At 40.3% G+C, this 16,755-nt stretch overlaps 1 protein-coding gene across 1 annotated transcript; it reads left to right on the top strand.

Annotated features, from left to right (window-relative positions):
- The first annotated feature begins 6,145 nt into the window (after nt 1-6,145).
- LOC128735989 (uncharacterized protein K02A2.6-like) lies at nt 6,146-7,915 on the top strand. Its single transcript, XM_053830475.1, has one exon. The coding sequence runs from the start codon at nt 6,146-6,148 to the stop codon at nt 7,913-7,915; it is 1,770 nt and encodes a 589-aa protein (XP_053686450.1).
- The last annotated feature ends 8,840 nt before the right edge of the window (nt 7,916-16,755 follow it).

Here is a 16,755-nt window from a genome sequence, read left to right as displayed (position 1 = left end):
TCGTTATATCGCTTTCCTACAAGTAGTAAAACAAAAAAGATTTTTTTTAAAATGCTCGGACATGATTGTTCAATAAGCAGCATGAGCAACATTGTTATCCGCCCGCGATATTTTTCGTCTGATTTCTGGTAAGCTTTTAAAGTGTTAATTATCTTCTAAGACCGTTTTGTAGCAATCTAAGATTACTTTTTATGGTTTTCTACGTAGTGTTGAGACGGGTAAATTTATGATAAAAAGGTATCATCTTGGAACAGTGACTTTTCAAGCAATAGCACAAGCATCTATTCGAATAAAACTATTTTTTAAAAGAAGACATCAAAGGCAGATATTCAAGAGCATCATGCAAGCAAAATGTTGGATGGAACGTGTTTTAATTCAAGCAACCGTATACCGTATTGATCGTGAAGTATTACATTAACATTAATTCATTTTTCAATTGCACATCGAAATAGTTAGTCACCCATGTTCTCAAATTTTTTACGCATAATAAAGAAGGCTACAAGTGCAAATGACTTTAAAATATATTCCTTACATTTCATTGTAAATGTTCAAATATTTGTCTGGAATAATATAGCTGCATTCATTAATTACAATTAATTTAGTTTTAATTTTCATGCAAGTTCCATCATATTTCGAACTATTTCTTCTTCTTTCTACACACACTAATGCAACCCTCGATGGTCACATACCTGGTATATATCAATTTACTTTGATCTTTAGTATCGTTTGGTAAAGCCTAGTATCGACCTGAAAAGAAATGGGCAAAAAGATAGGCCAAGAAATGCTAAAGAAAAGATTTTCCGTTTGCGATTTCTTTACCAGTATGCACCTCACAAGAAATATTGTTTTACTTTCAGATGGCGCAGTTTTACATACTAGTGAATTGAAATGTCACTTTTCCGTACGGAATAATATCCGGCGCAATTTTTACCACAAGAAAAAATGACAGATAATTGCTTGCCTTGCAGTTGTCAAAATTTCTTCGGTAAATACCAGCATTTTTTCTTGAGCTGTTTTCTTTTCAGCTGGATACTAGGCTTAACATAAAAAAATTTACCGAACGATCAGCTGTTTAGATTTCGTTAAAATTTTACCGAATTCGATGCTTTTTTTTAAGTGTGTAATAAAGACATTTTGAAAGCAAATGTCCACATCAACTTCGGTTCCGGAACATCCGTTACCTGGTTCGGGTAAAATTTTTGGATTTTAGGATAACTCATCTTGCGACACATCGAATCACATCGACTTGATAAATAAACTGTTGGATGCACAACAGACATTAAGGAGCCAAATGGCTACGTCACCATTTATTGCGGAACATCCGGTACCCGGTTATAGGGGGCATTTTTGGTTTTTAAGATAACTCTTGTTGCGAGTTGCGACATAACAAATCACATCAGCACGTCAACTTTGAAATTGTAATCAAGTAAGCAATCGTGTGCTTGGTCACGCAGTCATAGGCGAATTCGAGCAAAACTAAGAGCAACCGTTCGCTACCTGGTTGTGATTATTGGAACTACAAAAAAAGTGCAATTCCCAAAATGCTTGCTGGCACCTATATGGAACTCGACTTTAAATGTAATATTTTATTGAATTACCAAAAGTGGGAATGATGAAAATGGATAATAGAGGTAAGAAAAAGCATTACCTTTCATTTGATATATATTGTTCCTGCTTCGGGAGATTATTAGAGCTTCGCAAGTGTATTTATGGTTACGAACTGATAGGTTATATGTTTGGTTCTTGGTGCAGATGATGCTAATCAAAAAAATAAATCCGTTAGCACTTAAAAACACATTGGAAAACGCTGAAGACTGAAAATAATTGGTGATTCTCTATCCAGGATATGTAAACTTTACAGCTGACTCTATGTACTTTTGTTTTATGCGGTACAAAATCAAACATTAACATTTTTCTGCATAAAGTTAATTAATTCGAATATTTTCACTAACCTTAACGCAGATAAACAAATTTCTTCCAATATTTCGCTATCTAAAATCCTGACAATTGAAAGGGTTAATCAAAAAATGCATTTTATTTCAGTTTTTTCAAAAATGTATGGAGTTTGACAGCGATTTTACTTTTCATCACTTTTTTTATGTAGCGCCTCTAAGCGGGCGATAGCTTGTCAAAAACGCCTATAGCAACATAAGATTGTTAGTTTTTCAAAATACACTAAAGTTGCTTTTCATGCGAAGGACACTTTCAATAGTCTTATCACAAAGAACAGATTAACAGCACAGAGAACAGATCAACAGGCTCGAAGGAAGTAATCGATTTTTTGTGTGGAAAATCTGCCGGTGGCGCCCTCCAGAAATAGTTTGCCAAACGTATAAAAAAATATCCATGTACCTTCATCAATATTACTTTGTGCTGGAGTTACATAGCAGCGCTGGCAGCGACATCAAGGCTGTGAACCATTTCGCGAAATTTTTAACTTTTTGGTTAAAATTTGACAGTACGATGGTTTTTCGAAAATAACCCTGCTCGGGAGCATGGTTAGTTTTAACCAAGTTCTGAGAGCCAATGAGATATATGCCACAGGTGAGGAAAGAGCTTCGATGTGTTTCACTGATTTTTCATTGAATTTTTTTTCACCAATGTATGGATGTTTAACATAAAAGAAATTTGTTTATTCAACCCAAAATGAAATGAGATAAATTTTATCTATCAAATAGGAGCAAATGAACACCAAAAATTCATCCAATTCCAACCTGAACTGAATAAATAAATTCGCTGTTCTGGAAACATATCTTCATCCTCACCTTATATATGCTCTCATTGAGTAAAACAACTATCAATCTATCAAATATGAAATGGTTCGCATTCTGAACTGATTTTAACCACTCGAGGAGATATAACCATCGAACTGTCAAATTTTAACTAAAAAGTTAAAAATTTCGCGAAATGGTTCACAGCCCAAGTTTTAGTTTGCCACTTACTGCTCGAGGGGTGCTCTATTGAAGGATTACTCGTAGATTACATAAAAACCTTTTACACACTTTTTGTCAATTACCTGGTAGTCTGTTCTCTGTGTTAACAGGCTCGAAGGAAGTAATCGATTATTTGTGTGTAAAATCTGTCGGTAGCGCCCTCCAGAAATAGTTTGCCAAGCGCATAAAAAAATATCTATGTACCTTTATCAATATTTCTTTATGCTGGAGTTACATAGCAGCGATGGCAGCGACATCAAGATTTAGTTTGCCACTTACTGCTCGAGGGGTGCTCTATTGAAGGATTGCTCAGTATAATCAATATATATAGAATGCCAGTGTCGCTGGTGTTTCATGGATATTTTGGTGGCAAACATGTTGCTGGTTCGTGTCTTGGATACGGGAACTACATTGTCAAATTGCCCAATAGAAAATTTTCCTGCCGACGAAATACCTTAAAACGACCAAATCGGGTGATTTATCCTACGTGATTTACGAAAAAGCAGAAAGATTTTTTATTGGGTTGCCTTTTTAGTTTGACAATGTACAATGTAAATACATAATTTTCAAATGTGTGATGTTTACCACGAGCACTGCAGCGACACTGGCATTCTATATATAGTGATTCTACTGATTGCTCGTAGATTACATGAAAACCTTTTACACACTTTTTGTCAATTACCTGTAAGTCTGTTCTCTGTGGTCTTATGTTATCAAGCTGATGTAATTCGGCGTTTCGCAATATAAATCATCCTAAAATTTAAAACTTGTTATGTATGCACTCTACTCGATTCTAATCCACAGATTTTTCCGAGTGTGTACTCGTTGACTTGTCATCGTTCAGTTAGAAGTAAGATATTAAACCGCGCGTCACGCGTCATGCGAGTTTCTAAATTTCGCGATTCTCGTAATTAATAAAAGTAATGTTTATTAGTAAACGTTCCGTGTAGTATTTCTTTAACGACTAATCACCCACATACCCGACAATTTGGTGTCAGAAGTGGGATTAGTCGAAAAACTTCTCTCGCTACAGAAGTAAGGTTAGAATCGCACCGAAGCGCATTCTTCTCGCGGTCAAAAATGGCTACCGCAAATCCCGAGTTTATGGAGGCTCTGTCCGCAATGATTGCACAAGCCCTCCGAGCATCGATTGGAAGTGCCGTCGCCGCACACGCTCAACAGGTTCCGGTAGGAGACGCCGCTGCTCCATCGCCGAAAGCTCCTCCGTTCACAGTACAGGAGTACCGGTCATCAGAAGGAACGACCGTTGCTGATTATTTCAACCGTTTCGAATGGGCCCTACAGCTGAGTGGCATCCCGGAAGCCCAACACGCAAATTTTGCCCGTGTCCATATGGGGGCTGACTTCCAACAACTCTTCCAACAACGAACGCAAGCTCACCCGAACATTGCTGGTGAATCCCGTCCCTGCAACGGCTGTGGCGGACAGCATCTGAGAAATCAATGTCGGTTCCGCAACGTCTGGTGTAACGCCTGCGGCAAGAAAGGTCTATAGCTATAGCTAAAGTCTGCCGATCCGAGAAATCTCAGAATTCTTCTACTGATCTGGTGGAGTCCCAAGAAACGCCGACTTCCGAAGCCGACTTCGTTGACTACTCCGAGAAAGAGTGACTACTCCGAGTGGCATCGCCAACCCACATCGTCATGAAAAGGAACGGAAGTATTCGGATTACCGGTAACTATAAACCGACCGTCAACCCAAGTATCGACGAACATCCGATACCGAAAATCGAAACGATCTTCAACAAAATGAAAGGAGCCGCCTTGTTTTGCCACTTAGACGTAACGGACGCCTACACTCATCTCCCAGTCGACGATGAGTTCCGTCATGTGCTCACTCTCAACACTTCAACGCACGGGCTCATTCGTCCCTCAAGAGCCGTATATGGGGCTGCCAACATCCCGGCTATTTGGCAGCGACGCATGGAATCCATTCTTCAAGGACTGGATCACGTTGTCAGCTTCTACGACGACGTCATCGTATTCGCTAAGAACTTCGACGAGCTCCTGCTAGCTCTTACCGCAACGATGGACAGGATGAAACAAAATGGTCTACGACTCAACCGTACGAAATGCATCTTCGCCACGTCATCGCTCGAATGCCTAGGTCATCAGATCGACCGCCACGGCTTGCACAAATCGGATAAGTACGTTGAGGCTATACGTGACGCACCACGTCCGACCACCCCGGAGGAATTACAGCTATTCCTAGGTAAGGCAACCTACTATAGTGCGTTCATTCCCTATCTTTCTTCAAGGGCTAGAAGTTTACGCGACATGTTGCTAACCGATCCATTCGAATGGACACCCGAAGCAGACAGGGCCTATCAAGACTTAAAGCGGGTTCTGGTCTCACCCCAAGTGTTAATGCAATATGACCCTTCTCTACCGCTAATTCTTGCAACGGACGCAAGCAAAACTGGTCTTGGTGCCGTTCTCTCACACCGTTTGAGCAATGGCATGGAGCGACCGCCCAGATAACAGAAAATTGTAATAGAAAGTTCACAATAAATCGTTTTCATGTCAATTTCACATTGGAATTGTATAATGGTTAGAGTATGTCAAATCGAAGTGAACAATAAGTTGTTTTGCAGTCGTGCGTGTCTTCATATACAATTCATGACTGTGAATTATAAAGCAGCATAGACAATTGCAATATTTAATTATATCTTAATCATATATTCAGGAGTATTTAGTTGCGTGTTATAAAAACTGCGCAAAATAGAATTACAAATAGTTGTCAAAACTTTCGCACGTATATCGCCTCCATTTTGGTACATATATGTTCTTATATGGCGTGAAATATAACCACAGAGAACAGACTACCAGGTAATTGACAAAAAGTGTGTAAAAGGTTTTTATGTAATGTACAAGTAATCCTTCAATAGAGCACCCCTCGAGCAGTAAGTGGCAAACTAAATCTTGATGTCGCTGCCATCGCTGCTACGTAACTCCAGCACAAAGAAATATTGATAAAGGTACATGGATATTTTTTGATGCGTTTGGCAAACTATTTCTGGAGGGCGCTACCGACAGATTTTACACACAAAAAATCGATTACTTCCTTCGAGCTTGTTAATCTGTTCTCTGTGATATAACTTTTTCGTTCAGATATGATTTCGTATACCTCAGTTGCAATCGAGATATACAAACCAAATGGTTTACTGGGCGATAGCATACGCAAGTTGTACAATGTCCGCCACCGAACAACGGTACCCACAAATCGACAAAGAAGCTCTCGCCATCGTTTGGGCGGTAAAGAAATTCTTCCACTACCTATACGCGCGTAAGTTCACGCTGATAACGGATCATAAGCCGCTTACGCAAATCCTCCATCCAGAAAAATCACTCCCTACGCTGTGTATTAGTCGAATGGCAAACTACGCCGATTACCTGGCTCACTTCAATTTCGACGTGGTCTACAAACCAACCAGTCAAAATACGAATGCCGACTACTACTCCAGAATCCCAAGCCAAACGGTACAATCTGATGTCAATCGCTTGTCTCTCCACGAGGGAAGAAATAACGAAGACGAGTTTGAACAGTTTTCCTTACATCAGATTCAGCAACTGCCAGTGCGAGCGGAACACATTGCACGTGAGTCACGAAAGGACACGAACCTTGGAAGGATCATTCAAGAACTGGAATTGGGACGAAATTTAATGCAGCTGGGTTACAAGGCACCGGAAGCAAAATACACCCTAGTTGCTAACTGTCTACTCTTTGAGCACCGTGTTGTCATACCACCTACTCTTCGGCAAACGATCTTGAACGACCTTCACGTGGGACACATTGGAATCGTCAAAATGAAGGGATTGGCACGTTCTTTCGTATACTGGCCAGGGATAGACGCCGACATCGAAAACACGGCAAGATCCTGTACGGAATGTGCACAACATGCATCAGCACCACCGAAATTCAACACACATCATTGGGAGTACCCGAACGGTCCATGGGAGCGAATACACGTCGACTACGCTGGCCCAGTGGCAGGTTCGATGCTACTAATCGTCGTCGACGCATATAGCAAATGGGTCGAAGCTAAAATCACCAACTCAACTACAACTGCTGCCACGATCAGTCTTCTCGATGGATTGTTTGCCGCCTACGGAGCACCAATAACAGTTGTATCGGACAACAGTCCTCAATTTACTGGCGAGGAATTCAAATCGTTTCTCCAGCGTAGCGGAGTGAAGTACCACAAGCTCTCTGCGCCCTACCATCCCGCAACAAACGGACAAGCCGAGCGCTACGTCCAGACTGTAAAAAATGCACTTAAGTCGATGGGATCAACCAGCAATACTCTGCAAGCCAACACCAACGAATTCCTGCAGCAGTATCGAAAAGTTCCTCATTCCGAAACCGGAGAATCACCAGCAAAGTTATTTCTTGGTCGAAACATCCGAATCCGGTTGGATCTCGTCAGACCACAGGATGTCAGCACGAAGATAGCGGAAAAACAACGAGCAACGTTTGACTCGTCGTTTCGTTCCTTCACACCGGGACATCACGTTTACTGCCTGTCGGGAAATCCTCGAATGGACAAGTGGATACCAGGAATTGTATCAGCTCGTCTGGAAGATCTCAACTACGACATTGTTTACGAAGGACAACATCTAAAACGTCATGTTGATCAAATTCGACGTTTCCACGACAACGAGTGCAGCCAGCAGTGCACCCAGTCTCCAAGTGAATCAAGCTCGAATAGAACCCTACAATTTCCACTGAATGGAACAGGTGAGGCATCTCGTCGTACACATTTTTATCGAGATATCGTGACGTCACCGCAATTCGACCGAGAATCAAGTTCATCGTCAGAATCGTCGTCTGAGGGATCCGACACACCAAATGGACGGTTCTTAACACCGAATAGCAGTCCAGGCCGGTCAATCGAAGGCTTACCACCAGTATTGCGTCGTTCGGAAAGACAAAGTCGCCCACCGCGTCGATATTCTCCATAGTTGAAATTTCTTTCGCAGAAGGGGGAGGAAATGTTATGTATGCACTCTACTCGATTCTAATCCACAGATTTTTCCGAGTGTGTACTCGTTGACTTGTCATCGCCCAGATAACACAAAATCGTAATAGAAAGTTCATAATAAATCGTTTTCATGTCAATTTCACATTGGAATTGTATAATAATTAGAGTATGTCAAATCGAAGTGAACAATAAGTTGTTTTGCAGTCGTGCGTGCCTTCATATACAATTCATGACTGTCAATTATAAAGCAGTATAGACGATTGCAATATTTGATTATATCTTAATCATATATTCAGGAGTATTTAGTTGCGTGTTATAAAAACTACGCAAAAAAGAATTACAAATAATTGTCAAAGCTTTCGCACGTATATCGCCTCCACTTTGGTACATATATGTTCTTATATGGCGTGAAATATAACTTTTTCGTTCAGATATGATTTCGTATATCTCAGTTGCAATCGAGATATACAAACCAAATGGTTTACTGGGCGTTCAGTTAGAAGTAAGATATTAAACCGCGCGTCACGCGTCATGCGAGTTTCTAAATTTCGCGGTTCTTGTAATTAATAAAAGTAATGTTTATTAGTAAACGTTCCGTGTAGTATTTCTTTAACGACTAATCACCCACATACCCGACAAAACTGACCCCTAAAACCGGGTACCGGATGTTCCAGAACTGATAGTGAAGTAGCCATTTGGGTCCAAAATGTCCCTATTGTACTTCTGTTAGTGTTATTTTATCAAGCCAATGTGATTGATGTACCGCAATATGAATTATCTTAAAGTATACAAATGTCCCCCGGGACCTGGTAGTGGGTGTTCCGGAACCGACGCAGAACTGGCCATTAGTCAACAAATATTCCTTAACATACCTTGGGTGCCAGTTTTTGGCCATACCTTTTAAACGAGGTAAACAAAACGAAATTCGGATTGAAAATGGATGAATGAGAGCAATTTCAAAACTTGGGTCGTTTTTGACCCTAATGCGTAATATGTAACTTTTTTCTAATGCATTAGGAATGTTAAGATGGCAGGCCTATCACAAAACACGGTAACGTGGGCCTTAGTACGGCTACCTGTATAAATACAAAAAACTAACAAGAGTCAAGAAAAGTCGGAATATTCGGCATGGACAAAGGCGGCGGAATAAGGACATCCAATGGAAACTTGGTACCTGGAGCTGCAGATCGCTAAATTTCGTTGGTGGCAACAGGGTGCTGCTTGATCATTTAGAACCCCGAAAGTTTGGCATTGTCACGTGGCACTGCAGGAGATCCGTCACAAAACGAGAAGGTGTGGAGAACCTGCGGCGGCAAAGCCCAATTTTTCCAGAGCGGTGAGCGACCAACGAGCTGGGAACAGGCTTCGTAGTGATGGAAAAACTACAAGGTATACAGCCCTAAGGGTTGTACGAAAAGGTAACGTAGGACTATATCAGATCAACAGATCAAAGACTAATGTAAACTGTATTTCTGGCATATGTATGTTTATAAGAATCTGTGAGTGCCATTGTTTAAGTGAATGTTTAAAAGAGAAGAGCGAAATATTCAGATTCAATTCTGCCATGTTATATCCCATTTGCCATGTTTTCGAAGAGAATACTAAATGACCACTCATGAGTTCCGGTAAAACTGATTCCGGATGCCCCGGAATGCCCAAATCGACTCAAAATACATCCAAATGTCCACTAACGAGCTCGTGTTGAAAAATCCTGTCATTTGATACCCAATTTGCCATATTTTCGAAGAGAATACTAAATGACCACTTTTGGGTTCCGTTTGGGTGTGAGGCGTAAGCCAGCGCTCTACAGGATAGTGTAAAAGTCATTATTAGTGACTATAAATAAAATGAATAACTTTTGCGCAGTCTGTTAAGCCGATTTCTAATTTTATTTCATCTGTTACTTATGACGTCAAAATATCTCCGGGAAAATGGAACCATAATTTACAACCATATTCTTTTACTAAAGGTCAATCCAATGTGGTTTTTTAAGACTTGTTGCATAAAAATCGATTGAAAATCAGTGGAGATAGAGCCAAAAGTGTTACTGAAAGTACCTTCATTTTTGATGTTGGGGACGTAAAGGTTAAAGGCACTTGTGTGCATCATACAGATTATTGTATTGAATATGATTATGCGTAGCTCGCCTCCCAGTTGGCTTCGAGGTATGACGCTGGCAAATAATCCAGTCGTCGTATGTTCGAATCTCACCGGGAGACAGGGATGGTTCGATCACTTTGACTCAATTTTGATTCATTTGACACTACCGTCTCAACCGAGCAAAATTTGACAAAGTTATGTATGGGACATTTGTAGAACTCGTTATTATTTACAATTTTGCAGAATAAAGTGTTGCTATAATTTTTGTAGTTACGGCGCTACAATGCTAGTACCTCTTTAGTAACTAAATGAACGCTCATTTAGTTACTAATGAGATACTAGCATTGTAGCACCGTTACTACAAAAGATACTGCAACACTTTATTCAGCAAAATTGTAGATCTAGTTATTATCTACAAATGTCTCATACATCAATTTGTCAAATTTTGCTCGGTGAGGACGCTACTGTCAAAGGAATCTAAATTGAGTCAAAGTGATCGAACCATCCCTGCTGGGAGATGCTGTTAGAGTCAAAAGGATCCTAGCAACTGGCCCTGCAATTGTCAGCTGGCTGCGAAGTCTGTCGTATAAAAACAGAAGGTCAAGTTTCGATAACTGAATGTAGCACCAAGGTTTTGCTTTGCTTTTGCTTGGTTAGCTCTAGAGTTATGAGGAAATTTGTATTTCATTTATATGGGAGCTCCTCCCCCCACTTAGAAGGGGAAGGGGTCTCAGTACACTATAGACAAAATTCTTACCTTCTAAACCCCCACATGCCAAATTTGGCTCCATTTGCTTGATTAGTACTCGAGTTATGAGTAAATTTGTATATTATTTGTATGGAAACACCCCTCATAAAGAGGGGAGGGGTCTCAATTTACCATAGAAAAAATTCTTGCCTCCTGAAACCCCCACATTCCAAATTTGGTTCCACTTGCTTGATTAGATCTAGAGTTATGAGGAAATGTGTATTTCATTTGTATGGGAGCCCCCCTCATAGAAGGGTAAGAGGCCTCAGCATAACGTAGAAAGAAATTCTGCCTTCTGAAACCCCCACATAACAAATTTGGTTCCTTTTACTTGATTAGTTCTCGAGTTTTTAAGGAAATTTGTGTTTCATTTGTATAGGAGCCCCCCCCTCTTACACCCTCCTTAAAATTGTTCTCTTACCACCCTATAAATTGCTGGTCATTTTATCTATCCAACGACATATAAATTGTTCAGTTTCGATCAGTAGTTTAGTAGTTACTAGCATTTGAAATCTTTCATTCAAACGTTACACATCTATTTTCATTTTCACAAAGTGCTTCCCAGTCCCAGTATAGTAAACAAAGACGTAGTCCTACGTCAAAAATGCAGGATCGCGTAAGTGACTGGAAAGCGTTCAACGAGAGGATGTACTTGTTAAGGATAAAAGGCCGTTTCTTCAACTACGCTATTATAAACGTGCATTGTCCACACGAAGACAGACCCGACGACGAGAAGGATGAGTTCTATGCGCAACTGGAGGCTATCAGATAACACGATTTATTTGTGCTGATCTAGCGTATTTAATCTGTTTCACATTGCGTTTTCCCAACGATTATGGTAGAAATCTGATCGGAGAATGAATATTCGCTGCTTGCAACTGCCAACTGAATCAAACCAACAAAACAATAACAAAGAGCAGGGCAGCCAGTTCACACAAGTTCCAGCATATTTAGGGTTACCAGTTGTTCAAATTAAAAACTATCCTCGTTAGTTTGCATGAGGAATCGTTCAAACGAACGGGGGTCCACTGTACCATCAAATGTCTTCATCTGCCACACCTTTTTAAACCTGTATATATCACACTGGTCCTATAGGATATTCCAATTTTGGTGTTTGGAATGCCTGTTATAAATAATCTATAATCTTAATGCATGCGTTTTAGTTGTATCTTTCATTTCTATAAAGGTTCGATTGGAGAAAATGAGCATGAAGAGTGTTATGAGCTCCGTCGTGAGGAGGGCGGCTTTGTTGCGAGGAATGTACCGTCAATTGTTTTAAGCGCACTTATACTCTTACTAGGAATAATGTTCCGAATCGATATCCGCACCCCATAGGGCGATATTCGATTTGGTTTAATCTTTGTTGGTCAGGTGATCTCCAGGTTAGCTTTGTGGGAAAAGAAAGTGCTTCATATCACCAAGCCTCAGGAAGCTGCAAAGTTGATGCATCGCTGACCGTTATCGTTCGTGTCGGTATGCAGACTATAGAGCCCGTTCACTGGTCTATACATTGCTTACAATTGCCCTGCCAATCTAAGCGTTTATATTTCCGATGACGATCTTGATGTTCCGTGGCGAGCAGCTGTCGGTGGCTGTCGTACGTTGCCTCCAGCTGCGCATAGAACGCTTCCTTCTCGTCGTTGGGTCTACGTGTAGACAGTAGCATGTTTATGATGATGTATTTGAAGGAACTGCCATTTATCCTCAACATCGCATTTATCCCTCGTTGATCGCCTTGCCGTCCATAACGCCATCCACGTTCGTTAACCGCTCAGTTGGTTCGAGGTACGATACTGGTCTAACAAACCAGTCGTCGTATGTTCGAATGTACTGCATATGACGGCAATATTGGTGTCCAAGCCCCGTGTAATTGACCTTCTCGGATTTAAACTAAATTTTGTCAGATTGTTCGTTTCAGGTCAGCAAGTAAAACCTCTAAGTGTAGAGGTTTTTCTTGCTGGTCTGAAACGAATAATCTGGCAAAATATGGTTCAAATACGAGAAGAGGTCAATTACACATTTGAACTTTTACTCGGTCACCTCACGTGGAATAACACCCATATTCTTATACTTAGAAATTAAATAAATTGTTTTAACAGATAGGCTCAGTCACACCGCTAGGTGGATTAATTTAGGTTTAGGATGTCGTCAACTACATTCATCAAGTACCATGACCGTAGTAGCTATCCAGCTTTTTACGCGCTATAATGGTGGCCGCTATAAATTGTGTTCGTAATATGCGAACAATCTCTTTGACAACTCTGCATACATCAAATCTGACACTCTTCACTTGCAACACTACCGTGCTCTTTCTTTCGTTTACGTCAAAGAAGGAAAGCAAAACTGTGCGAAACGACCCCCCGGCACGTCGCCATTTTTCTGTGACTGAATCTGAAACGTCAAAAATACTGGGCGGGAAATCACTCCATAGAAAATCAATGCGACGCCATTGTTGTTTGGGGTACAATACTGAGGGGTCCAACTTAATGGGGGTACTGTCAAACTCTGTAGACCAAGATAGCGATGTCGTGGAGGTGGTGCGAAATGTAAACAAAACTATTGCCTACCTTCTTTTGCGTAAACGAAAGAAAGAGCAACACTGCCGTACAGGAGAAGAGTGCCCAGTTTTGATGTATGCAGAGTTGTCAAAAAGATTGTTCACATATTACGAACGCAATTTATAGCGTCCGCCATTATAGCGCGTAAAAAGCTGGATAGCTAGGGGGATCGGAGAAATTTCCCATACGATTTTATCTGCGCTTAGTCACACCCTTTGGCACGCCAAATGCTGGCTTTTGACAACTTGGATAATCGACACCCTGCCAGGCCCTCTTCCTCCCTACGAAAATGTCCTGAGAGCGCCCATGTCAAGTATTATACGTTTATTGTTCGCGATGCTCCCTATTTTTTATTTTTTTAATGAACCGTTAACTTCCAGTAAGCCGTAGTCCTATACGTCAATAAGTTATTTTATCTCAGTCAGTACACAATCATGGGTTATTTTAACTTTAAATACAAATTTATATGTGAATATTATACTATAATTAATTGATAAAATTGTTACTCATAAGCAGCACTAATAATAATTTGATCAATCATTAAGTGATATTTGAATGGAAATTAACAGTTAAAGTTAAAATGACCCAAAATATTGTGTGTGTCTTGTATATCAGTAATAATCTGATTTGTATATCAGTAATAATCCGACAATAGTCATATAATATTCTCCTTAAATAACAATTTCATGAAACATTGTTTTATTTCAGGAATTAACACGGGTTTCTGGTACGCGCCGCGTATACTATACAGTATACAATCATTACTTGATCATAGAAGTTCAATTTTTGATTGCTTTGTGCGATAGGCTATCCAGCTTTCCACGAGCGATAATGGCGGATATTGAGCACAAGTGGGCACAATTCTTTGACATGCATTGGAGGAGCGTCGAGTTCGCCCTGACGGAGCTACTATGGATACATTTATAATTGTTTGTTGTTCGAGTGTAATAATGTAAACATTGTTTGATTTTGCAGATCAGCTGAAGTGGAACATAACTAAACGGATTCAAACTTTTATAGTGGTTTGCGGCCATAATTTACTGAAGGCACTGGCTCAGAATACTTTTTCACAATCGTGCGAATTAAACATTCGAAACATTACACATTAACGCAAACATTAACTTCATGTTGGTCGAGCCGTTGTCAAGTTTGTTCTCGAACAGCGTCTCGACTTGATAAGAAACTTTCCGTTGCGTGTTTGGACATTTTCCATGAAATGTCCCAAAACTGCAAAGCCACAATCCATAAAACTTCTTGTCCGTACAATTATGTTCCTCTTTAGCTGATCTGCAAAATTGAACAATGTTTACATTTTTACATTCGAACAACAAACAATCATGAATGTATCCATAGTAACTCCGTCAGGGCGAACTCGACGCTCCTCCAATGCATGTCAAAAGATTGTGCCCACTTGTGCTCAATATCCGCCATTATCGCTCGTGGAAAGCTGGATAGGCACTGCTCGAAGAGATTCGTACACCAGGCGAAAGTTGGGAGACTGCGGTAGTCCGGCCGCGTCTCAAGGAAGCCGGACGATTGAGCAGCGAAATCCGTTCCCTCCAAGAACCCGACTGCGATAGATACTACTTTTTAAAGATTTTACTTTTGTTTGCTAATTAAGATTAATGATTAATATTTTTCATTTCAGCCGGTTATCAACATAACGGACTTCGAATTGGTGAAGCTACACTTGAATCGAACCGATCAACGCAACCTGAACCGTATTGTGTGTTTCGTCCATTTTGACCAAGTAGCTGGCAGACAGCCATGTTTTCGATGCCAACATGTTAGCGTTAGCGTAAACGAGAAATCATATATTCGCCACTCTTCACACAAGTTAGCTCTTCAGCTGTCAGTGGGGCCCACGAGCCACGACTCCTGAGCCCGCCTGATGTTAGCTCTCGTCAACGCAAAGCAAATGAGATAAAGGTGTCAGTTAGCTGGTTTTTGCTGAAGGCAACCATCTTGACGTTGAAAACAGCGAAATAAAATTTAATAAATAATTGCATTTGTTGTGCTTTTTATGGAGAAAGAGAAAGTTCATATCACTTCAGTTATTATGTTTATTCAGAGATGCCATATTTTCTAAAAAAATGTCTGCAACTGCTCGAAAACCGGAAAAATCGAGCAGTTTTCCGGCTACTCGAATTTTCTGGTTTGAAAATAATCTGCGAAAATCTGCACACTTTTTTAGGAAGTCTGTGAAAGTTTAAAGAGCTTCGAACAAAAATCTGCAACAAAACAATAAAAGTCATAAAAACTGCAAATATCTGCAAATTTATAATGATCTGCAAGACCGTTCCAAAAATCTGCAATTTGCAGACAAATCTGCAAATCTGGTATCCCTGTGTTTATTATTTATAAAGCAAAATAGAAAATACATTCCAGGAAAATTTGCGGAATTTGAGTAATTTTTACGCAAAATGAGATTTGCCATGAGTCCGTAAAAATTACCTAATGATGACTTCCACGCTGGTATACGTAAAAATAGGTAAACAGCGTTTACCTAAATCAAAAACATCCCATCAAGAAGACTGGCAACTCTGCCTAAAGTTGAGCGACAGTAACAACAATGTTATCTGCCGAGTTAAAGTTGAACTTTCACATACTAGTGTGTGTATATTAGAATATGGATGTACACAAACACGTATGCAATGCATTACCATGCTCGCACACATCTTTTCCCACCAATACATGTACACACAGCTTCAACTTTTGTCGGAAGGGGTGCGCTGTTGCTTCTGTTGCTCGTCATTTGTATGCGATGTGAAGTAGTAGAGGTGTGGAACAACGTACCGTTTGTTTGTGTTAGCAGCGCAAATAATGTAAACAGCAAGAGTGACGTCAATCTCGCCCTATTCTTCTACGGGCATAAAAAAAGCATAAACATTGTGCCGTATAACGATGACACTAACACACCTATACTTTTAAGCATATTACGAACACAAACATGCCGCGTTTGCCGTACCTAAGTTATAGTGTACATAGATTTGTATGGGCGCGAGGAAGAGATGCCAGTCTTCTTGATGGAATGTTTTTGCCTAAATTTAGCTTCCCGCACGAAGGTTCTGATTTAGGTGAAAACTGCATAAATTTAGGTTTTTTCATTTTTCTGTGTAGGTTTAACCCGATGTACACAAACACAAATCACCAATACAGTTCCCATGTACACTATTACTTAGGTACGGCAAACGTGGCATGTTTGTGTTCGTAATATGCTAAAAAGTATAGGTGTGTTAGTGCCATCGTTGTACGACGCGTTGTTTATGCTTTTTTATGCCCGTGGAAGAATAGGGCGAGATTGACGTCACCCTTGTTGTTTACATTATTTGCGCTGCTAACACAAACAAACGGTACGTTGTTCCACACCTCTACTACTTCACATCGATACAGTTCTACGTTGTAGTTGTACTA

The sequence above is a fragment of the Sabethes cyaneus genome, chromosome 2 (genome assembly GCF_943734655.1).
Source record: "Sabethes cyaneus chromosome 2, idSabCyanKW18_F2, whole genome shotgun sequence".
NCBI classification, from domain to species: Eukaryota; Metazoa; Arthropoda; class Insecta; order Diptera; family Culicidae; genus Sabethes; species Sabethes cyaneus.
This window is presented reverse-complemented; position numbering and strand designations above follow the sequence as displayed.

Bases quoted from the DNA above. Each gene is read 5' to 3' on its own strand.
- LOC128735989 (XM_053830475.1), top strand. From the start codon at position 6,146: ATGTCCGCCACCGAACAACGGTACCCACAAATCGACAAAGAAGCTCTC.